The 23,710-nt window shown below is 41.9% G+C and overlaps 1 protein-coding gene, 1 long non-coding RNA gene and 2 other non-coding genes across 8 annotated transcripts in view; 1 reads left to right on the plus strand and 3 right to left on the minus strand.

Annotated features, from left to right (window-relative positions):
- The window catches only part of TEX2 (testis expressed 2), a 162,501-nt gene extending 159,574 nt beyond the window's left edge, over positions 1-2,927 (plus strand). For all 5 annotated transcript variants that reach the window (XM_072645810.1, XM_072645812.1, XM_072645809.1 and 2 more), the window contains exon 12: positions 1,164-2,927. In XM_072645810.1, the coding sequence (XP_072501911.1) occupies positions 1,164-1,289 (126 nt within the window). In that variant the 3' untranslated portion in view covers positions 1,290-2,927. The remainder of the gene's footprint in view (positions 1-1,163) is intronic.
- A 6,369-nt stretch (positions 2,928-9,296) lies between these two features.
- Positions 9,297-9,434, minus strand: LOC140530670 (small nucleolar RNA SNORA76). Its single transcript, XR_011976098.1, has one exon. It is a non-coding gene; the product is annotated as a small nucleolar RNA SNORA76 (small nucleolar RNA).
- Positions 9,435-9,473: 39 nt separating this feature from the next.
- Positions 9,474-9,871, minus strand: LOC140528205 (uncharacterized). The gene is made up of 2 exons (XR_011975107.1): positions 9,784-9,871; positions 9,474-9,588 (listed from the first exon to the last, which is right to left on the minus strand). It is a non-coding gene; the product is annotated as an uncharacterized lncRNA (long non-coding RNA).
- Positions 9,667-9,732, minus strand: LOC140530633 (small nucleolar RNA SNORD104). The gene has a single exon (XR_011976061.1). It is a non-coding gene; the product is annotated as a small nucleolar RNA SNORD104 (small nucleolar RNA).
- Positions 9,872-23,710: the final 13,839 nt, after the last annotated feature.

A 23,710-nucleotide genomic window follows, 5' to 3' on the forward strand; every position in this document is an offset into this window, starting at 1 on the left:
GAAAGGCTATTGGATTTGGAAACAGGAGTGATTCTCACATCTGCCACTCATTACTCCCTTCATAATGTTAGCCAAGTTACTTAACCTCCATAGGCCTCAATTTCCTCATTGGTAAAATGACAGGTTAGACTATACATGATCTAAGCTCTACATCTCTGCCCTTCTAGCAGATCTGCTTTGGTTCTATTGAGTTCTGTTGAGTCTCTGTAGGTCATCCTGGTAGAGCTAGCTATGCAGCAAGAAGTTGATGTAGGTAAGGGGACAACCTAAAAATAGACATGTAGATGGGAGCATTATCAGTAGAACTTAAATTTGAACTCATGGCAGCAAATGACTTCATAGAAAGAGGGAGAGTAAAGGAGGAAGAAAGGAGGGTCCAACATATAGCCTTGGGACACTCCTGTTCAGAGGGTGGGAGTTGAATGATGATCCTGAAAAGGAGTCAGGAAACGTCAGCTATAGGCAGGAAGAGAACCAGATGAGAACCGTGTCACAAAGAAAGAGAAGGGAAAGAGAGTCAAGTAGTCAAGGATTAAAAAGGACTGTGAAATTTAGCAGTTGACACATCCATGGTGACTTGGCAGTTTCAGTCAGTGGTAAGGTTGGAAACCAGATTGCACAGGGTATTGAGAAGTGACTGGGAACTGAGGAAGTAGAAACACAATGACTTTCTTCTGGAAGATTGGCTGTGAAAAGAAGAGAAATAGGTGTAAATAGATAGAACTTTAACCTTAGAATTGAATTAAAAAATCTAACATGCCAACTCAGTAATTGAATAATTTTGAGCCTCTACTTTTTTTTATAAAAGGGTTTTAATAGAGTATACAGGAAAAAAATCCCAATATATTGAATCTCAACTTTTCATACTGTTTTGTTATGGTAGAATTCAGTTGAGTAACTGGTAAAAATCCTAAGCTTTGGTCAGACATCCAGGCCAGTTACTAAGCTTACTAAGATGAAAATTGTTGCTGGGTTGCTTTTTAAAATCATTACTTCAGAAATGAGAAGTTGAGAATGTGGAGAGAAAGTCTGTGACATGAATCTGATGAAAGTAGAGTGGCGGGGGGGGGGTAGGATGACTTATTAGGGAAAACAGAAGGAACTTCTTTGGCAGACTCCTAATTTCTAAATCCATAACACGTTTTCTTTTGTGCTTTTTACAGAAAATTTTTGTCATGCCAAACATGGATGATGTTTATATCCCAATAATGCACTCAGCCATGGATCCCCGATCAGCTTCCTGTCTGCTCCAAGATCCACCTGTGGAAGCTGCTGCTGATCAACTGTAACGTGTCAAGACCTGCAGTTTACAGTATTATGAGATCGATTAATCATCACAGTTTTTGGTTCTTTGAGCTGTGTTGTAGTTGTGCCCTTCACTTGTGCCAGAGATTCCCCCCAAAGGCCTGCTTCTGCCATGTCTCTGCCTGCCTGTTCCCATTCCACTGTGAGGCGTCCCTCCCTGGGTCAGCTGTGAAGGTCTGCCTGGGGCAGAGGATGAAAGAACCGTCCCAACCCATCCAGAAGTTCTAAGCACACAACAGGAATCGGAGCTATTGCCTCCCTGAACTACAAAAAATGCCTCGGCAACAAAAGGACATATAGGAAGCAAGAAGGGGGTGAGCTTGGGGAAGAGAAGATGCCCTCTCTCCTCGGCTCTCCAGAGCTGGTCCTCAGGCAGCCTCAGTACAAAGGAACCATTTGGGTTGTGTGGAACAGTCACAAACCCCACTCTCAGTGGTTCTGATGACAAGTGTTTATCGGTGAGGCACCAAGTGGGGCAAAGGTTGCTCTGACTGGTTTCACTGGCAGTATGGAGATAGGCCTAGCAACTTTTTTTCACATTAAATTGCGCATCTTTGGAAGCAAGTAGCCATAAAATATATACACACACTAACACACTCTCAGCCAGGGTGGGGATGTTGGGCTTCTGTGAAACAGGCAAAGCCATGAGATCAAACCATACCAAGCCTTTTACCAGTGAGTTACAATCACAGTGCTTTGTAACTTTTCTGAATGTTTTTTGAAACATGAGCACACATGAAAATGTCTCATTGTGCCCAGTAACCAGAAAGATCCAATTTTTCTGCTTGTAGAAAGAGAATCTTGATACCATGGGGGGGGGTGGGATGACCTTTGTACTTTACAGGCTTCCCATCCAGTGTTCACTGTGTTATACCTGGAAGTTTTATATAGGAATTAAAATGCTTACTAAAAGTTCATTGTAAACTGGTTTTAGGAACAGTTTCTTTTTCTAAATAATGGCCAAAAATGGAAAGAAAACTGCTCCTGAATTCTTATCCTGTCGTGAGATTTAAAACCAAAAGTTTGCATATTGGAACACTACATAGCTGAGAATGAGCATTTGTAACATCTCCTTAATGTTGCCAAATTTTACTTTGTATATTTGTTTCAGAAGGTCAATCTTATTTTTTACATTGTGTTCAAAGCAGCATTTGACCCAAATCAAAATTACCTTGTGTAACTTGGGATAATTTACCATACATACCTAACACGACTAAGCTTATAATAGTGGAGGGTTTAAAAAGGAAAAAACAAAAAAAGTGCACCTTGCCTAAATGTGATTTAAAGAGAGCTTTTAATATATTGAAGAAAATTATATTTAAACACTTATTTTGGTTACTTTTAATTGCATTCTATCTGACTAAACTCCTATTCCTTGACCATTCCAGTTTGTGTCCAGTTCTAATTTCTCATTATGTAGGCTTAGCTGCCTTTCATAAAGTCCGCATGTCTTGTTCAATGGTCTTTATGGTTTGATTTTTGTGCAATAACTAAAAATAAAAGGACAAGGTGCATTATCGTGTAGAGATTACACATGACTGTCTCCTGTTGCACTTAATCAGAAATATGTGGAGAATTACAATCACTTGCATTGTCTCATAAAATAAATATCTCATGTCTAATACCCGAGCAGCGCGTTGATTTTTATAGATTCTAAGATTGCCTGGCCCTGGAACATAACCTGCAAATCCAACTCCCTGCTGCTTGTCACTTTAATTATGTGCTCAGCTGTGTTAAGTAGGAGTTGCTAAGCCACAGCAAAATGTTTGTGGAAAATTGTTTACAGTTTTGCCATCGTTGTCTCCCCAGTATCTGTCATGGTCTCTTGTACGTAGTAGGTGCTTAATGACTGTTGAATTGTATCTCATTCCCTAACATAATCACAGCCAACATTTACATAGCACTTAAAGCTTTGCCAGCCACTTTAAAAAAATACTCCCTCATTTGAGCCACACATCCACAGGAGGTAGGTGCTATTACTGTCCCCATTTTGCTGATGAGGAAACTAAGGCAGAGGGGAGTGAAGTGACTTGCCCAGGGTTGCACAGCTAGTAACACTGCATAGGATTCCCATGTACCACTTACCATTTTTCTATAGCATTTAGTTCTATACACTTGTATCCTTTTCAGGTGTATTTCTAATCTATCTTTTCATGGATTTGACTTTTGTCTTCCCACAGACACATCTAACCCTGAGGACTGAGATGATAATTCTTGCCTTCCTCAGAGGGTTGTTTGGGACTGTGTGAAAGCATGTCTGTGAAAGGCTTAGTACACCTTTATAAAGCATCATATTGATACCAGTTGCCATCATTTAGAAATGTTTTTCATCTTCCCCCTTCCAGCTGGTAAAGGTACATGAAGAAAAGGATAGTGTCTTATGTAAACTTTGTACTTGAAATGCCAAATCCAGTGTTCTGCACAAAGTAGATACACAATACACATTTGTTGAATTTTGTTTAAATATAGGTGGTCAGTAAAATTAATATGAAAATGGCTAGTGACCAAAGGTTAAGCAATGGGTACTTCAAAAACAACTTTATTAAGCAGCAAACACATCCAGGGTTCACTAGTCAATCAGCTGCCTTTGTTCTGTTTGTTGCTAATGAAGCTTATGTATGTGGAACATACTTACTTTCACTTAAAAAATTAGTATGGAAAGCAGTTATGGACAAGTTCATGCATGTTATATACAAAATGTAGTATGTTCTTTGGGCTTCACAATCAAAGGTGAGCTTAGTCCAATTCTAATGGATCAAACTAAATATACATTTAGTGGTCTCTTACGGGTTCCCAGTAATGAATTTAAAAATAAAGAAAAAGCACTGAACTGAGACAGGAGACCTGACTAGTTGTATGATCATAGACAATGACTGCTCAGAATGTTTCATCATTAGTAAAGTGAAAGATTTGGAGCAGATAACCTAAGATCCCCATCATCCTTAGAATTCTAGGGTCTCTAAGCTGTCATAATCCAGTGCTCAAGCATAGTCATCTCTTCACTGAAAGGAAAAACCATGGCATAGTCTTCTGAGACTCTTGGAGAATCATTACCTCCAATCCCCTGGGTAATGAATCTCTCTACCCTTCAATGGAAATCATTCCAGCATCTCCCCCTCACACCTGAGAATCTTCTCACCTCTTGGCCTCCAACCCCTACAGTACATTTGGACTGTCGTTATATAAGCTTTCTTATTTATTTATTCATCATTTTCAACGTTCACTCTTATGTAAGACTTTGAGTTCTAAATTTTTTCCCCTCCCTAAGACAGCATGCAATCTGATATAGGCTATATATGTATAATCATATAAGTTTTCTTAATGGATGGTCTCAGGGTTCTGGTGTTACACTCCCACTGTCACTGAACATGATAGCTAGGACGTGGCTACAAAGTGTAAGAGCCAACTATACCTACTTGAAGATCTTCGCAAATATTTTGCTGACATGGAAAGATTTATAAGAAGCCTGTCGGGATCATGGAAAACTGATCGATTTACATTTATTAACTGCCTGCTTTGTGCTAGGCACTCTGCCAAATGCTGGTGATACAGAACAAAATGCAAGATCCCTGTTTTATTAAGGAGCTTGCATTCTATCAGGGGAAACGTACACAGAAGTACAAAATGTATACGAAATAAATACAAGGTAATTTTTGAAGGGAGACGTTAGCAGCTACAGGTTGGGTATCAGGAATGGCCTCATGTGCCTAACCTGGGCTTTGAAGTAAGTGAGGGCATTGAAGGACTGAAGGAGGACTATATTCCAGGAAATACTTCTAAGCTGTACAAAGGATGGAGACGGAATGTTATAAATGAACAGCAAGAAGTAAGCCAGTTAGATATAAAGTGTATGAAGGGCAGATGTCATCAGCCTAGAAATGTGGTCAGATTATGGAAATACTTTTAATGACAAATTAGAGGAGTCTGCATTCTATCCTAGAAACAGGAGCCACTGAAGCCTCTTGACCAGCACTGGCATGGTCAGACCTGATACTGAAACATCACATTGGCAGTAGTAGAAGATTGAGAGGAGAAAAAGACTTGGGGCAAGGTCAATCAATGGGGCTATTTCAGTAGCCTAAGGAAAAAGTAGTAAGGAATTAGGTTAATAGGCCTGTGAGTGGACAGGAAAGGTAAGGCTGTGGAGGCAGAACTGCCACAAGGATGGCATCTTGTTGGAAACATACAGTTGGTGACATATGACGGGAGCTCATTCCCTGATGCTCACTTTCAACTCTTGACCCTTGATTCTTTGACCCTTGTGTCTCAAAGGTTCTTGACTTTTTTGCGTGTCATGGACCCATCTGGCAATTTGGGGAAGCCTATGGACTCCTCAGAGGATGTTTTCAAGTGCACAAAAGAAAATACATAAGCCCACAAAAGAAATCAATTATGTTAAAATTTACCAAAACCGTTCGTAGATCCCTGGTTCAGAACCCCTGCTTTAACTTCTCAAGGAATGAGATACTTTTCATAACTGTAGATAATTATTAATCAAACAAAAAACTGAGGATCAAAACATAAAATTACTAATTTTGATTACATAAAAGTTTTTGCATAAACATCAATGCAGTTAGAAAGTTAATTAGGGGGAAAAGAAAAAACTATTATTGCTAATGGTCTAAAACCCTAACTATAAGGGGATTGATACAAACATAAGAACAAGACCCGTTCCCCCATAGATAAATGGTTAAAGGACATGAGCATGCAGTTTTTGAAGGGAACAAGGCGAGCTCTCCACAACCCAAGAAAAATGGCCCCAAATTAATAATTTTAAAAAATGAGAATTGGAGGGCAGGGGTAGGAACTGTGCTCCAAAGATCCCTAAACTGACCCTTTGATACCATGATACCACAGACTAGGCGAATATCCCAGAGACGAAAGAAGGAAAGGACTCCCGTGGACAAAAATACTTCTAAGCAAGCACTTTTTTTGTGTTAGCAAAGAACTGAAAACAAGTGATGCCTGTAAAAGAATGACTGAACAAATCAGGGCACATGAATGTCATGTTGTATTGCTGGAAGAAATGACAAAAGGAACGGACTTGGAATTTGTAGGAAGACGTGTATAAACTGAGCAGAACCAGAATAAGTTAACACAACTAAGCTCCTGTGGAGAAAAATGAAAAACTTAACTATGGGTAACACAATAACCATGATTTAGAGTTGTGCTTTTCACCTCTTGACAGAAAAGTGAGACTAGAAGTATGGAACATGACCTGCATTTTCAGACAAACTCCACGTGTGGATTTGTTTGGGTCTTGGGGAGTGGGTGGGGAGAGAGGGGTAATGACTACAATGCCAAAGGGCATCAATGAAACATTTCTTTAAAACCCATGTTTTAGTTTCTTTTGTTCTTCTTGCCATATAAATATACTTGTTGTCTGTGCAGTGCATTTAATATTTCAGTGCATTTACTTAATGTTTAAATTAGGGCAGCTAGGTGGTGCAGTGGATAGCACACAGCTATTTCTTTTCCAGAGTTCAGATATGACCTCAGCCACTTCCTAGTCAAGTTCATTTTGTTTGCCTCAGTTTCATCTGTAAAATGAGCTGAAGAAGAAAATGGCAAACCATTCCAGTATCTCTGCCAAGAAAACTCCAAATAGGGTCATAAAAGTTGGATATGACTGAAAGGACTGAACAACAAATATTTAAATTAGAATTAAAAAAAAAACAAAACCAGTTCCTTTCAAGGCACAATTGCCAAAAATAAAAAGTCCCTCAAGGAGGTCACATTCTAACTGGAGTCACATATTCGTAACTATTCACACTAACAGCTGAGGGAATTGGGAAAAACTTCCCGTAGGTGATATTTGAGTCTGCAACCCAGAGGGAGGGCTTTGCAAGATTGAGCAACAGCCAATGCAAAACGGAGTCTCAAGATTTAGGGTTGGAAAAGACCCAAGATGATGAAATCCGTCCTCCCCTCCAGTTCCATTTTCCAGATGAGGGAACACTGGTTAAGTGATGGTCAGAATCAAAGATGAAGTTGGGGTTAGGGTGGGATTTGAACCCAGTCTTCATGATTCACACTTTTTCCAGGGGTAAGTTCAGGGAGGGCTGTGCCTACCAGTATGCAATACCAGAGATTCTAATTTATCCTATATATATTCTATTTATACGTAGGAATTTGTACGTCATGTCCCTCATTGGACTGAGTTCCTCTAGAGCAGGATTCTTTTTGCCTTTTATATTCCTACCAAGTAGGTACTATGTGTGCTTATTAAATGAAAGGCCCTATGGCCTTAAGTCAGTTTTGACTTGAGGGCCACTTTATATTTGATTCTAGAAGAGGAAGACACTGGGATGGGGGTAGGGGTGAGGGATAGTTGGGTTGCATTAGACATGAAGAATTTGAGCTACCCTGTCCCAGTGTGGGTTCTAACCATTCAAAGGTCCTGTGAGTTATTCCTACGTGATTGGGGTCTACAGCTCAGGTCTGTGTCTCAAAATCAGCTGCACACATAATTAAACCCCTGGGAATCCATGTCAAGAGAATAAAGAGAAGTACTTGGGGGTCAATCAATATTCAGTGGTCCTAACACTAAAAACAGGAGACTTGTATAGTTCAAAAGGGCAGAAACTGCAGCCACAAGTGATTCTCTCATCCACAATCTAAGCCTCTTCAGGGGGAGACATTTCAAATGCTTTTTCCTCCTCTCCCCTCCTAAGTTTCCACGGTTCCAAAATGTCATTGGCTCTAAAACATTAGGCAGTTCCTGCATACCTGGCACTAAGGATATGAGAGCCGGAGCTTTTCTCCTCCGTTTGAAAGTAAGCTTTGAGGGCAGGGACAGTTAGTTCTGCCAGACTCCAGGCATTTTTGTATTAATACACACCTGGCTTTTTCTAAACCCTCATCTCTACCTGACTTCCTACTCCCAGCAATAATCCCACAAGACTCACGCCATCTCAGTTAAAATCAAGCTCGCCAAGCAAGTTTCTGGAAGGTTACATGTAAACAAGGTGATAAAAGGGTACAGAGTGAAAAAAGAGAAGTCAAGCAAAGATTGCCAGGAAGGAAGGGGTAAAATCAGCTCAGCCTAGAAACGATTACAGTCAGGAGAGTAACACACCCCAGAGGTGGGGGACTGTTACTGCCCACAGCAAACCAACTTGGGGGCGTGTACAAGTGGGTGAAATTCATAGAAGCGGTACAACACAAGGAAAAGTACTACAAAGAGCCTTAGAAAAAACGTTTGAGTGTCAACCTATGCCAGAGCTGGGAATATTTAAAAGGTGCGGGGGACAAGACGAGACGTTTGAGGGATACTTGCGATGTACCCACTAGAGTGCCTCGCCTCAAATACACATTTTTGCCATCTACCAAAGTGTTTTCTCTAAGACTACTCCTAAGGCTCTCATGAGAGACTAAGACCCCAAATTAAAAATATAACTCTTAGAATTAGCATTTTACCTGCCCACTTCTGCTCCCCTAGCCAAAAATTAGTGTTACTTTATCTAAAATGATTCTTCCCCAAGACTTTTAAAGGAACTCCCCGCTAACGTAGCAGGTTTGTCCCAAAGAGCAGAGTATTCCAATAGGTTTCTCTTTCCTGAAGTTTCTCAAGACACCCCCATACCCCAATTCCAAACACTTATGAAGCATCCACGTGTCAGGTCCTGGGAAATCAAAGGAATGTTCCTTTCCCAAAAAATCCTATCTACGGCGCCAGTCCCCCCCTTTAGCACGCACGCTTCTCTTAGGTAGGAGCTGTTTCACTTAACTAGTCTGTAACCACTTTAACTAGACTGCCCTACTCCCCTCACCCCCCCACTCCTCCACGGGGGCCGCCTCCTCAGTTTCGGGGTGCCACCGCCACGGAACGCTCTCCCGATGCCGGGCGGCGGCCGGTGCCAGCCAGGCTTTCCCGGCGGCTCGCCACTTGGGCCCTTCCGTGCCCAGGGGGACCGACTTGACTGCCTCACACAAGAGCGCTGGGCAAACACGGGCAGGCGCAGGGGCTGCTGACCAATGACCCTCCCGCCGCGTGTCGCTTGTCCTTAAAAGAACCGCTCAAATGGGGGCCAAGCGGAACCAGTTATAAACAAGCGGGGCTGCTCTGGCACTGCTGCTTGGCCCGGGATGCCACAGCACAGGCGTTCCACGGGTTCAAAGGCAAGTGCGACCGACGGCGACAGACACAGACGCGAGACCAAGCGGAATTTGGGGAATCTTTTTATTGGCAGGTTTTACACTGGGGGGGGGGGGGGGCGGCGGAGGTCGTGGGGGCGCGCGTGCGCAGAACGGCTCCGTCCGGAAGTGCGGACACGCTGGGACCTGCGGGGACAAGGGCAAAGTCAGCGAAGTGGCCCCGGGGTGGGAGGATCCCGACCCAGACCACTCGGTAGGGCCTCGGCTCAGATTCCGATTCGCTTCACGGTAGTCAGTAGTCTAACACGCTTTCATAGTTGTCATCACGGCCGCCAGCTTCCTCCACTCCCACCTCCCTGCCAACACTGAGGTACCACTTACCCCGAGAGCCGCGCCGAATCGAAAGGACTTTGCGCCCGCTCTGCCCATGAGTTAAAGCCGCAGGCGGGAGCGGAAGGGGGCGGGCTTCACCGGAGGCAACCAATTACCGATTAGATTCTAACCATGTGATTCTAGAATCGCCCTCCGATTGGCCACTCTCGCAGAGGCGTCTAAGACGTCCATAGGACCGTTCTCTATCAACCATAGAGACGTGAAAGAGACCCGGAGGGGGCGAGAGAGGCGCTCCTGCTTTCCTCAACGTTTGGCTCCCCCTTAAGGAAGTTAAGTTTTACTTCACCTTCGAGTGCTCTCCACTCCAGCCCAACTTCACCCCCTGGATGTGCTAGGAAATGTTTAACCTTTCGGGGGGGAGAACATGTATGCAGACACAGAACACCTTGAAGTGCCATTCGCATTATTAACAATTTCTTCAGTCTGGACAATCAGCAAAACCGCGAATCAAGCCCTGGTTTGTAGCGTTTGCCCATTTCCAAGGTGTGAATGCTCCCACACGAATTTAACAACCGGCTCCAGTTGTGACCTGCTCCAGGACACCTCTGGCCAATTCCTCCCCCCCGCGCCTTTGCAGAGACTGTTCTCCCTCCTGGCATTCACCCGTCGCACTCTTGTTGGCTTTCTTTTCTATTTTATTTTCTAACAGCCAGCATTCCTAGGGCGCATTTCAGGGTTTACAAATGTCTTTACATGTATCATCTCATTTTATCCTCACAGCAAGTCTGGGAAAGAGGCGTTATTGTTATTTCCATTTTACACATAAGGAAACTGAGGCTGAGAGTAAGTGAGTGCTTTGCCCAGTATCATACGGCTAGGAAGTGATGGAATGGATTTGGACTCAGGTCTTCCCGAGTTCAGGCTGAGAGCTGTGTTTAATGCACCTCCTAGCAGGACTGAGCCATCCATCTCCAGTTGTCTCTGTCTATACCTGGCCACTGGACCCAGAGGGCTCAGGAGGAGAAAGTGAGGCTGGTGACTTTGCACACCCTCCCTCCCTCCAATCCAATCCAGGCCATCATCTCCCTGATGTCTTCTCTTGGAGAAGGAAGGACAAGCCACAATAGTAGCAGGAGGAGTAATAAGGATAATAGCAATTATGTAGTTGAAGTTTGCAGAGTGCTTCCTATAAGCTATCTTATTCGATCCTTAAAACAACCTTCTGAGGCAGGTACAGTTATTTACCCCATTTTACAAAGGAGTAAAGTAAGGCTAAGGGGTTAAGTGCCTTCGGTCTCACAGCCAGTATCTGAGGTCCTATTTGAACTGAGGTCTTCCTGACTCCAGGACCATTATTCTACCACTGAGTCATGAGACTGCCTATTAAGTTCCCTCCCACCCTACTTTTTTGGAAGCAATTGTGGTTAAGGGACTTGTGCAGGGTTACACAAGTAGTAAGTATCTGAGGCAGGATTTGAACTTGGATCCTCCTGACTCCACAATCAGTGCTCTATCTACTATACCACCTCACTGTCCTTATTAAAGTTCCATAATCACTTTAAAAGTTCTTTTCATCCAGGTCTAGCATTTACCAGCTGTGGAACCTTTCTCTGATCTTGTTTCTTTGTAAGTATGATAGAAAAGAATAATTACTTTTACTATATATTTCATAGTGCCTGGTACATCACAAGGACTAAATAAGTTTCTTTGTTGACTTGACTGGGGCAAAGTGGTACATACTGTGAAGAATTATTAATTAGAGAACCAGAACAGATAGAACATAATGAAGGGCTGCTTCCTTCTTTTGGGTCATCTATAAAATGGGGATGATACTGGCCCTATCTCGGAGGGTTGTTGTGAGGAAAGTACTTAGAGGTAGCTAGATGGTATCATGCATAGAAGGCTGAATCTGACATCAGGGAGATCTGAGTTCAAATGTGACCAGAGCAATTGATGTTTCTGTCTTTGTCAGTTTCATCATCAATAAAATGGACACAATAATAGCACCTCCTTTCCAGGGTTGTCATCATAATCAAATGAGAACATATGTGTAAAATGCTTGGCAAACCTTAAAGGTCTGTATAAATACTAGTATTATTACTGTTACTATTGTGTGGCAGTTCAAATAGAATAGGATCAGCACCAGGTGCTTTGCCACATGAAAGGAGCCTAATGGCCCTCAAAACCTCTTCATTCTGTTCCAGCTGAGATTTACAAGGTAGGGGGACCATGGCTCATACAAAAGGTGGCTGAAATTTTCCAGGTTATATGGCAAGAGGAGGTCATCCCCTAGGAGTTCAAGGATGCCTCCCTTGTCCATCTCTATAAAGGCACAGGGAATAGATTGTCCTGTGACAATCATAGTGGGGGTCTCTCTCTTAGTCATTGCTGGCAACATTCTTGCTAAAATTCTCCTTAATAGGCTGATCCTTCACCTGGAAGATGGTCAAATACCAGAGAGTCAGTGTGGCTTCAGAAAGGGCCAAGGAACAAGTCCATATGGTGTTTGCTGCCCGACAACTCCAGGAGAAATGCCTGGAGCAGAACAGAGGTCTGTACACAACATTTGTAGATCTGACCAAGGCTTTTGATACTGTTTGTTGTGAGGGCTTATGGAAAATCATGTCAAAATTTGGTTGCCCAGAGAAGTTCACCAGTAGTGTATGTCAATTTCATGATAGCATGTTTACCCAGGTTCTGGATAGTGGACAATGCTCTTGTGCCTTCCCAGTCACCAATGGAGTGAAACAGGGCCGTGTGCTTGCTCCCATGCTTTTTAGCATGATGTTTTCAGGCAGGTTGTCAAATGCTTTCAATGAGGATGAACACGGCATCAAGGTCAACTACTGTATTGATGGCAAGTTCTTCAATTTGAAAAGGCTGCAAGCCACAACCAAAGTGGAGGAAGTGTTGGTGAATGATTTTCTGTTTGCAGATGATTGTGCCCTCCATGCAGCCTCTGAAACTGAGATGTAACAAAGTATGGATCAATTCTCTTCTGCCTGTGCTAATTATGACCTGATAATTAACACCAAGAAAACACAGGTGCTCCATCAGCCACTACCACACCATCCATACGTGAAACCATCGGTTACAACAAAAGGAATAGTTTTGAATGCTGTGGATAAGTTCACTTACCCTGGTAGTGTACTTTCCAGGGATGTACACATTGTCAATGAGGACACACACTGCCAGAGCTAGCTCAGTATTTGGGAGGCTCCAAAGAAAGGTCTGGGAGAGAAGAGGTATTAGACTGACTACCAAACTGAAGGTCTACAGAGCTGTTGTGCTGACCTCATTGTTGTATGCCTGTGGAACACGGACAGTCTATCAGTGCCATACCAGGAAACTGAATCACTTCCATTTGAACTGTCTTAGGAAGATTCTGAGGATCACCTGGCAGGATAAGGTACCAGACACTGAAGTCCTTGCTCCAGCTGAACTGCCAGGTATTCAAACTTCACTTTATCAAGGTGATGTCATTTTGGTCCTCTTCAAGAGCGAAGGACAGGCGGCACCGAGAGAAACAGATCCGAGCAGGCTTCAGGGACTGGATCTCCAGCGGCCGCACAAGTCCCTCCACCCACAGGTGACAGGGGTGGGTGAGAGAGTCTCTTTGGCGGGTCGAGAGGGGAGTGGGGTGCCCCCATAATTCAGGCCCCCCCCCCCCCCCCCGGGAGGTAGAAGCTGAGAGGCGGCTGCAGACAGGGGCTCCCCAAGCGGGCGGGAGCTTGAATCCATTGCGGAAGGTCTGCGCATAAACCCCCTGAGGGAACTGAGCCTGAGAGGTGGCCCTGCCCCGATCTCAGCACCAGATCATAATCTCATACTGAATAGCAGCCCTGCCCCCGCCAAAAGCCCTGAGGCTGGAAGCAGCATTTGAATCTCAGACCACAAACACGGGCTGGGAGGATCAGGAGGTGAGGTGGGTGTGAGGAAAATATTCAGAGGTCAAGTCACTGGCTGGGAAAATGCCCAGAAAAGGGAAAAGAAATAAGACTATAGAAGGTTACTTTCTTGGCGAACAGGCATTTCCTCCCTTCCTTTCTGATGAGGAAGAACAATGCTTACCATCAGGCAAAGACACAGAAATCAAGGCTTCTGTGTCCCAGCCCACCCAATGGGCTCAGGCCATGGAAGAGCTCAAAAAGAATTTTGAAAATCAAGTTAGAGAGGTGGAGGAAAAGCTGGGAAGAGAAATGAGAGACATGAAGTCAAAGCATGAACAGCAGATCAGCTCCCTGCTAAGTGAGACCCAAAAAAATGTTGAAGAAATTAACACCTTAAAAACTAGCCTAACTCAATTGGCAAAAGAGGTTCAAAAAGCCAATGAGGAGAAGAATGCTTTCAAAAGCAGAATTAGCCAAATGGAAAAGGAGATTCAAAAGCTCACTGAAGAAAATAGTTCTTTCAAAATTAGAATGGCACAGATGGAGGCTAATGACTTTATGCAAAACCAAGAAATCACAGAACAAAGAGAGAAGAATGGAAAAATGGAAGATAATGTGAAATATCTCATTGGAAAAACAACAGACCTGGAAAATAGATCCAGGAGAGACAATTTAAAAATTATGGGACTACCTGAAAGCCATGATCAAAAGAAGAGCCTAGACATCATCCTTCATGAAATTATCAAGGAAAACTGCCCTGAGATTCTAGAACCAGAGGGCAAAATAAATATTCAAGGAATCCACAGAACACCGCCTGAAAGAGATCCAAAAAGAGAAACTCCTAGGAACATTGTGGCCAAATTCCAGAGTTCCCAGGTCAAGGAGAAAATACTGCAGGCAGCTAGAAAGAAACAATTCAAGTATTGTGGAAATACAATCAGGATAACACAAGATCTAGCAGCCTCTACATTAAGGGATCGAAGGGCATGGAACAGTATATTCCAGAAGTCAAAGGAACTAGGACTAAAACCAAGAATCACCTACCCAGCAAAACTGACTATAATACTTCAGGGGAAAAAATGGTCTTTCAATGAAATAGAGGATTTTCAAGTATTCTTGATGAAAAGACCAGAGCTGAAAAGAAAATTTGACTTTCAAACACAAGAATGAAGAGAACCATGAAAAGGTGAACAGCAAAGTGAAGTCATAAGGGACTTACTAAAGCTGAACTGTTTACATTCCTACATGGAAAGACAATATTTGTAACTCTTGAAACATTTCAGTATCTGGGTACTGGGTGGGATTACACATGCACACACGCTCACATACATAGAGACAGAGTGCACAGAGTGAATTGAATAGGTTGGGATCATATCTTTAAAACAAAATGAAATCAAGCAGTGAGAGAGAAATATATTGGGAAGAGAAAGGGAGAAATTGAATGGGGCAAATTATCTCTCATAAAAGAGGCAATCAAAAGACTCATTAGTGGAGGGATAAAGAGGGGAGGTGAGAGAAAAACATGAAGTCTACTCTCATCACATTCCACTAAAGAAAAGAATAAAGTGCACACTCATTTTGGTAGGAAAACCTATCTCACAATACAGGAAAGTGGGGGATAAGGGGACAAGCAGGGTGGGGGGGATGATAGAAGGCAGGGCATGAGGAGGAGAGTGCAATTCGAGGTCGACACTCATGGGGAGGGATAGGATCAAAAGAGAATAGAAGTAATGGGGGACAGGATAGGATGGAGGGAAATATAGTTAGTCCTATACAACACAACTATTATGGAAGTCATTTGCAAAACTGCACAGATATGGCCTATATTGAATTGCTTGCCTTCCAAAGGGAAGGGGTGGGGAGGGAGGGAGGAAGAGAAGTTGGAACTCAAAGTGTTAGGATCAACTGTCAAGTAATGTTCTTGCCACTAGGAAATAAGAAAAACAGGTAAAGGGGTATAGAAAGCTATCTGCCCCTACAGGACAAAAGAGAAGATGGAGACAAGGGCAGAGAGGGATGATAGAAGAGAGAGCAGATTGGTCATAGGGGCAATTAGAATGCTTGGTGTTTGGGGGGGGAGGGGATAAAAAGGGAGAAAATTTGTAACCCAAAATTTTGTGAAAATGAATGTTAAAAGTTAAATAAATAAATTTAATAATAAAAAAAAAAAAAAAAAAAAAAAAAAGAGCGAAGGACAACACCCAACCATTGTGTTGCAGTCTAGGGGTGCTGAGAACCCTACAATTCAAGGGCAAAAGGCATAAGTCTTCCTGGAAAGAATTTGACTCAAGCCTTCTTTCAGTCAGAGATAGGATTGGGGTGGGCGAGATTTTAAGAATCTGTACGTTTATGCAAGCAGGCCAGATTTTTAGAATCTGAGCAATTTTATGTGGGGGAGCTATGGACCTTTTATACAGAAAGGCTGTGGGAAGATCTGGATATGATGTAGGAGTGGCCAATAGCCTAGGGTGATCCAGATGTAACCCAGAAAGGATCTAGATGGGATTAAGGGAGGGAAATAGCCTGGGATAATTGGGAGATAACAGATAATGAAGGTTGGGCTGAGTTAGAGGTAACCAAGAAGGAAGGGTTTTGGCTGGGGCCACAATGAAAGGACTATTGAGGGATCACTGGATGGGTGATGCCTCAGGTGAATGCCAGAGATCTGGGTTCAAGGGCTGGGTTATACCGGAAAGTTTCAGGGACTTTTAGGGGTCCAGGTCCCATCCCCATCAGTTGCTGTTATTACTTTGCTATAAATCTTATGGTGCTATATAAATGCTAGCTACTAGAAAATGAAATAAAAAAGAAAGTGTGTGTTCTCATTAAGTTAAATAAATAAAACATGAGCCCTCATTAGTTCAGTTCCACTTCAAGCACACTCCAATCATCACGCAGAACTGTTCTCCCTTCAAAATCTCTTAACTGTGAAAGCCCCATCTCTGATTACAACCTCTTTTCTTTATGCATTTCTCACTCTCATCCCTGCTAAGCTTAATGATAATAATAATAAAATTAACTTAATAATGATATATAATACTATACTCTTAAGAGTATAATAACTCTTAAGAATAACTAATTTTTATAAAGTATTGTCAAGTTTGTCTAATTAATTTTAAATGGCTACCTGATTACTGGCACTTTGTCAGGTTAGAGATGGGCTCAGTAAAATGCTGTTAACATTTGCAAACCAAACCAAACCAATCTATGATGTTATATAGAGGAAACTGAATAAGTGGTGACAGAGTAGTCAGAGGAGAATGCTAATGTTTACCATATAATGTGGGTCTTACATGGAATTGTTTACATATTATTTATTGCATGGTTTGAGGTTGCTTTTGTTTTATTATTTTCTTATTCATGTTTTTCCACTTTTGTTTTAGTACCATGCATCATGTACACTTGATACAGTTGTCTGTTAACTGTGCATGGTTGTGGTTGTGTGTGTGTGTGTGTGTGTGTGTGTGTGTGTGTGTGTGTGTATGATGGTATTTAAGTATGTCTTGCCAGTCTAAAGACTCACTCATGTTCTTGCTCCTGTGTTGCTGTGATGCATAATTGCTTGTTCTATGGATACACACGAATTTCTATGATGGGTGCATGTAATATGCCCTGCATGTCATTTAGATTGGTAGCCACTGAAGCCTTGTATCAAACAATGCTTGGCACTGTGTTGCTGTTGCTGTTTAGCCATTTTCACTTAGGGAGTTTTCTTGGCAGAGATACTGGAGTAATTTGCCATTTCCTTCTGTTTCACAAGTAACACTCAGATAACGCCTTCTACACCAGGTGTCAGACTGGAGACACGGGAGAGCTTCTAGCACAAGCAGGTGTTCTAGCACAAGTTCATTCTTGATCTGGGCAGAGAGGAAGACAAGATCAGAGACACAGTAAAGGGTTAAGTAAGCTCCTAGTTTGTTCTTCTCAAGAGGGTTACTGATAATGGGAGCACCACCTCCTACAGCTTCCCTAATCACTCTTCTTGCAGCAAGAATATAGTAGGGGCTGCAATTCCTGCAGGTCCCCTAAGCCTCAATGGGGGCTGGTTGAGGCAAGCACACATAGACAAATCCCCCCAAGCCTTGATGGGAGCTGATCAAGGCATGCACAGTGTTACACTGTCATATTCCCCTAAGAGTTCCCCCTAGGCTTCAGTGGGGGCCGATTGAGGCAGGTATATGCATCCTCTATTCATTACCTACATCCCAAATCCCCACTTACTGACCAGTGCCTACTTGCTTTACAGGGCAACAGACAAAGAAGGCATTTTGCCAACATAAAGCTCACAGGTTAACTTTAGCAATATCACCATTCGGTGCAAGCATAGTAAATATCACATTGTGCCAACCCTACATCTCCTTGTGCAAGCACAGTAGGACTGTCTACTGTTTCTGTGACTCTAGGACTGTCTAGTCACTTCTGTGACTGTCTAGGATCCTTGGAGCTATTCTAGGAGTTATTATCTAACACCTGGGAACTAGAGATTGTTATGGCCATGGATCCTGAGAACTAATCTCTAAGAAAGAATAACAAAATCCTTCTTACTTATACCTTCTCCAGCTTATTTTACAGACAAGGAACTACCTGGGTTAAGTGACTTGTCCAGGGTCACAGTTAGTAAGTATCTGAGGCCAGATTTGAACTCAGGAAGATGAGTCTTCATGATTTCAAACCCAGTGTTCTATCTACTATGCCACCTAATGCTTGCCCTACTTTACACTGTACTATCTCTATTAAACATATTGTTTATGTATATTTGTTATGAATGGCACTCTGACATTAGATGTGTCCCTTGGATGCAGGATTAATCATTCTTATTCTGTTAAGATCTAATGTTTATTTTTGTGCTGTAATGTATATGGAACAAGAATGACTCTGTAAGAGACTGCAAGATTTCTGACCTTAGGAAAGAACATCACAGCACATTGGAGAAGATGTCACAAATGGACAGAAACTTCCAGTAGCCCCCAATTCCTGCCCCTGGAGAGTCATTGGAACCTTCTGACCATTAACCTAGACCGTACCCTTTCAGGAAGAGAAGAAAAAACCTTAAAAAGGAGCAAAACCTATGAGCAAGAGCTGGAACAAGCAGGGGAGACAGGAAGAACCAGAGTCACTAGGTGACCCAGTGGATAGAACACTCGGCCTGGAATCAAAAAGACCTGAATTCAAATCCAGCCTGAGATACTTCCTAGCTTTGTGACCTTGGGCAAGTCACTTAGCCTCTGTCTACCTTAGTTTCCTCAGCTGCAAAATGAGGATCATAATAGCACCTATTCCCCAGGGTAGTTGCAAAGATCAAATGAGATAGTATTTGTAAAGTGCTTGGCACATAGTAAACATTTAATAAAATGCTTGTTTCCTTCCACTGGAACCAGTGGGAATGAAGACAGAGATAACAAAAAGACCACTGTCTTTTTGATCGCTGGTGATTGATTGTTGATACCACCATGTACAGTAACCTGGCAGGGGAGCAAAAATGAGAAAATGAGACAACGACCGTGGCCATGTAATTCTGGAGTCACATGGAGCAGGTACAGAGTGACTAAAGCCTTTCCTTCTGCTGGGAAGAGAACGAATGGGCCTTCACTTTCCCATCCTTTGTTTCACTCCTTTTCTTGCTTCCCTGAGAGCAAGGAACACCTATTCTCAATCTTTGTTCCTAAAGAATTTTATTTGCTTCCTGTTGACAATTTTTTAAAAATAGATTTCTCTTTATTATAAAGTAGTTAGCTATTTTATTGTTGGTCTGTGTGTTCTTGTGCAAAGGGTGATGGAAGGAGAGGCCTTTAATAGTTGAATACAGGGGAAGTAGAGGGGAGAAAAAGGGAGAGAGAGAGAGAGAGAGAGAGAGAGAGAGAGAGAGAGAGAGAGAGAGAGAGAGAGAGAGAAACCTGAGCTCAAATCCAGCCTTAGATACTTACTAGCTATGTGACCCTGGGCAAGTCATTTAACCCTGTTTGCCTTAGTTTCCTCATCTGTAAGATGAACTGGAGAAGGAAATGGCAGGCCACTCCTGTATCTTTGCCAAGAACTGCAACAACAAAGAACCTTTCAGTGTAACTCATATTTTTATAACTTCTCACAGCAAAAAAGAAAGACATGAATTGGTTTCTGTCCATGTGAAAAGGCAAGCTTTGTAGAGGGGAAGGTGACAAGTGACATGGGAGCTAGTATTGCTGAGGCGGCTGCGTTGGGCACTTTTTTCCCATGGTCTACAGCTGATTAGAGAGAATTATTCCTGGAGCTGGGAAAGAGTGCTGCCTGGGGATGGGGACAAAAAGGGAAAGGAACTAATCATTACCACTCCTCCCTTAACCCACCCCCAGCACAGTAAGTAGCATAAGCATTGCCCATATACCAACTACACAAAAATATAGAAGTTTCCAGAAAATGGTAGGGAGAGCATGTTGGTCAAGAATAAGGGACATACCCAGTGTCAGAGCAGAGTCACACTGTCACAAGTAAGCTTTATGGATTTTATGGATTCCCAGAGGATCTGTCTTTTTTGACCTTTACTCAGTTTTCATCCTTTGGCTGTACAGCCTTTCACACTGTTGACTGCCCTTTCTTCCTCAAAATGATCTCTCTTCTCTCTGGATTTTTCATGACCTTCCAACTCTTTCTTAGTCTCCATTACCACATCTTTATCCATGTTATGTCCATTAACTGTGAATGTGTACTTCAAAGTTCTGTCCTGGACCATCTTCTCTTTCTACACTCTCATTTGGTGATCTCATCAGCTTGGGTTCAAGAGCTTCCTAATATGCATCCCTGCCTCCAAGTTTCTTTCTTCTTCAATCCATAATCTACATAAATACCAGTGTGATATTTCTAAAGCACAGGTCTAAAAATGTTATTCCCTTCTCAGTAAAACTCAGGGGCTCTCTATTATCTCTAGGATGAAATATGACCTCCTCTGTTTGACTTTTAAAGACTTTCACATTTAATTCAAAATTACCTTTCTAGAATATGTGTATATGTTATATGCATATATATACACATGTGTGTATGCAGGCAGTGTTATATATGCATTGTGTAATATTTATGCTTGTGTGCTATATATGTAACATGCATGTACATATATTATGATATATCTGCACATGTGTGCCACATATGCACACACATGTGTGTGTGTCCATATATATTCCTCTGGATTCTATAGTCTATTCAAACTGGCTTACTTGCCATCTATCACACAGGACATTCATTCTTTCATCCTTCTCCCTTTTGGACCCCTTTGGCAGGCTGTTGAACCCTAAGTAATATTTTTAAATGCATAAAATAAATACATAAAGTTACAAAGGAAACCAATTATATTAAAATTTGGTTATCAAATATGTAAAAAAAAATTTTTTTTACAGATTCCCAGAAATCTATCCATGGACTCCATGGTCAAGGAATCCTAGATTAAGAACCATTAAGATGGTCTTGTTTGCAGATAATATTTTGTTGATTGGACCAATTCCCAGGATATCCATACATGGAAATTTTTCTAATAAAGAGAAGGGGAGAGAAAGACTAAAAAACATAGAGAATGTGAGACGAGACAAGCCAGGCCACACCTATCCTTTGCTCAACCCTGAGGAGGAGGGAGAACAGGAATAAAGGATGGGAACAAAGCCAAGAGACTCCCATGTGCTGCGTTTCTTGTTTGTTTTTTAGTAGCATCCTCAAATCACTGATCTGTTTTTTCTCTCTTTTGTCATCCTATTTTTTATTTTGAACTTAATTCCCTCAAAAAAAACCCCACAAGCATTTCCATTTACACAGTAGAACACACAAGAATTCTCTGTGAAACTATGAATGTCCACTTCATCTTGCTTGTTTATATGTCCATGTGTGTATACACACACATATATATGCATATATGTGTGTATTATATGTAAAAATATCTCTGGAATTTTCTAGCTAGATCTAGATATTAATAACAAAAACTGTCCTTTTTATCTGTGCTTCCTTTTGACATTCTTTCAGTTCTCTTCAAGGCATTAAAAAAATGTTTAAATGGCCCTCTTTTGTTTTTCATCAAGGTTGCTAACCCCTCCTCTACTTCTTTCTCAATTAGAAAATCAAAGAGAAAGAAAAAAACCCCTGGTAGAAATATACAAAATCAAGCAAAACAAATTCATACTTTGAGCAGGTCCAAAAATGTGTATCTCTTTACCTTGAGTTAATACGATCTCTGTCAGATGGCAGATAACATATTTTGTTAGAGGTCCTCTGGAGTCTCAATTGACCAGAATTCTTTCAAAGCTGGGTTTCTGTTATTGTTTTTAACAATGTTGTACATTAGAGTAAGCTGGATGGTGCAATGGATAGAGCACTGGGCTTGGAGTCTAGAAGACACAAATTCAAATCTAGCCTCTGAGTTACTAGCTAGATGACCTTAGACGAATCACAATCTCAATCTGCCTCCATTTCCTCAAGGATAAAACAGGAATAATAATAGATCCTACCTCACTGGGTGGTGGTAAAATCAAACAAGGTAATATCTGTAAAAACCTTAAGCCCTTAGTGCCTGGCCCAGAGAAGGGACTTAATGAATGTTGTTGCCTTCTCTTCTCTCCCTCTCCTCCTTCTCCTTGTATAAGATGCTGTCCTGGTTCTGCTTACTTCACTATACACCATCAGTCAATGCTACCCAGAATCCCCTGAAATTGTCTCTTTTGTCATTTCTTAGAGAGCAATAATATTCCATTACGTTCATATGCCACAATTTATTTAGTCATTCTTCAACTGACAGGCATCCCCTTAGATGCTCATTCTTTTCTTTTTTCTTTAATCTTACTACCATTTAATCTTCCTTTCAGCATCAGAAGTTTATTTTGCTTATAGCTCTTCCTATTCCAATATTTTCTTGCCTCTGGATTTGCAATAATTTGGGGGGCATTCTTAGTGTTAGGGGCTCTGCCCAAGAGCAAAACATCTCCGATGTTGCTTCCTAGATGGAAGAAGTTAGGGAAGTGAAATTTTTCATTCAGCTTCTTGATTGTTTTTCAGTCTGTTAGGAATTTCAGGTTTTTGTTGAGTAGGTATGGAGGAATTAGGTAGTCTGCCTCCATTCAGGCAGCCACATTGGCAGGAAGTCTTCTCCATTTTGTTTATCAAAATGTTTCAAGACATAAAATTTCCCCGAAGGCCTGCTTTGGCTGCATCCCGAAAGTTTAGGTACATCATTTCATTGCTGACATTCTCCTTGATGAAATTATCCATTGTTTCCATGTGTTTTTTAGGATTACATTATTTAGTATGTATTTGTTTGAATCTTTTCTTCAGAATCCTTTTTTGATTTTAACATTTAGTGAGTTGTGATCATGAAGGATTTGTTTGATATGACTGCTTTTCTGCCTTTGTTCACGAGTTTTGGGTTTGTCTCCTGTAAGATGAAATGCAGTAGGCGTAAATTTTGCATGGGTGAAAGAGGCTCAAAAAACTAATGGACTGACTCTTCATGACCCCATTTGGGGTTTTCTTGTCTTTTTTTTCTTGGAGTGGTTTGCCATTTCCTTCTCCAGCTCATTTTACAGATGAGGAAACTGAGGCAAACAGGGTTAAGTGACTTGTACAGGGTCCCACAGCTAGAAGACATCTGAGGGCAGGTGCAAAGTCTGGAAGATGGGTCTTCTAGACTCCAGGCCCAGCAGTCAATCCGTTGCACCACCTAGTTGCCCTATAAAGTGATTTTTCTAAAGCATGAGGGACTACATCAACTCCTTGCTCAATGAGCTCCAGCAGACCCCTACTACCTTCCTAAAACGAATGTAAACTTCTCTGTTATGCTCTTAAAAGATAAACTGGCCTCATCTTACTTTTCCAATCTTCTCACACTTTACTCCCCTCCACGCTTTCTATGGTCCAGCTACACTGGCCTCAAACAGGACACTCTAGCCCCTGCCTCCATGCCTTCATACTAATCTCTGTATCTCTTCCCCTTCATTTCCACCTCTTGGTTTCTTTCTCTGGCTTCCTTCAAGCCTCTACCCAAGTCCTACTTTCTGCAAGAAGCTTTTCAGGGCACCCTTCTAGTTTCTAATACTTTTTCCTTTGAGTTATCTTCCATCTGTCTCATATTTATTTTATAT

Source organism: Notamacropus eugenii, chromosome 2, assembly GCF_028372415.1.
Source record: "Notamacropus eugenii isolate mMacEug1 chromosome 2, mMacEug1.pri_v2, whole genome shotgun sequence".
Lineage (NCBI taxonomy): Eukaryota > Metazoa > Chordata > Mammalia > Diprotodontia > Macropodidae > Notamacropus > Notamacropus eugenii.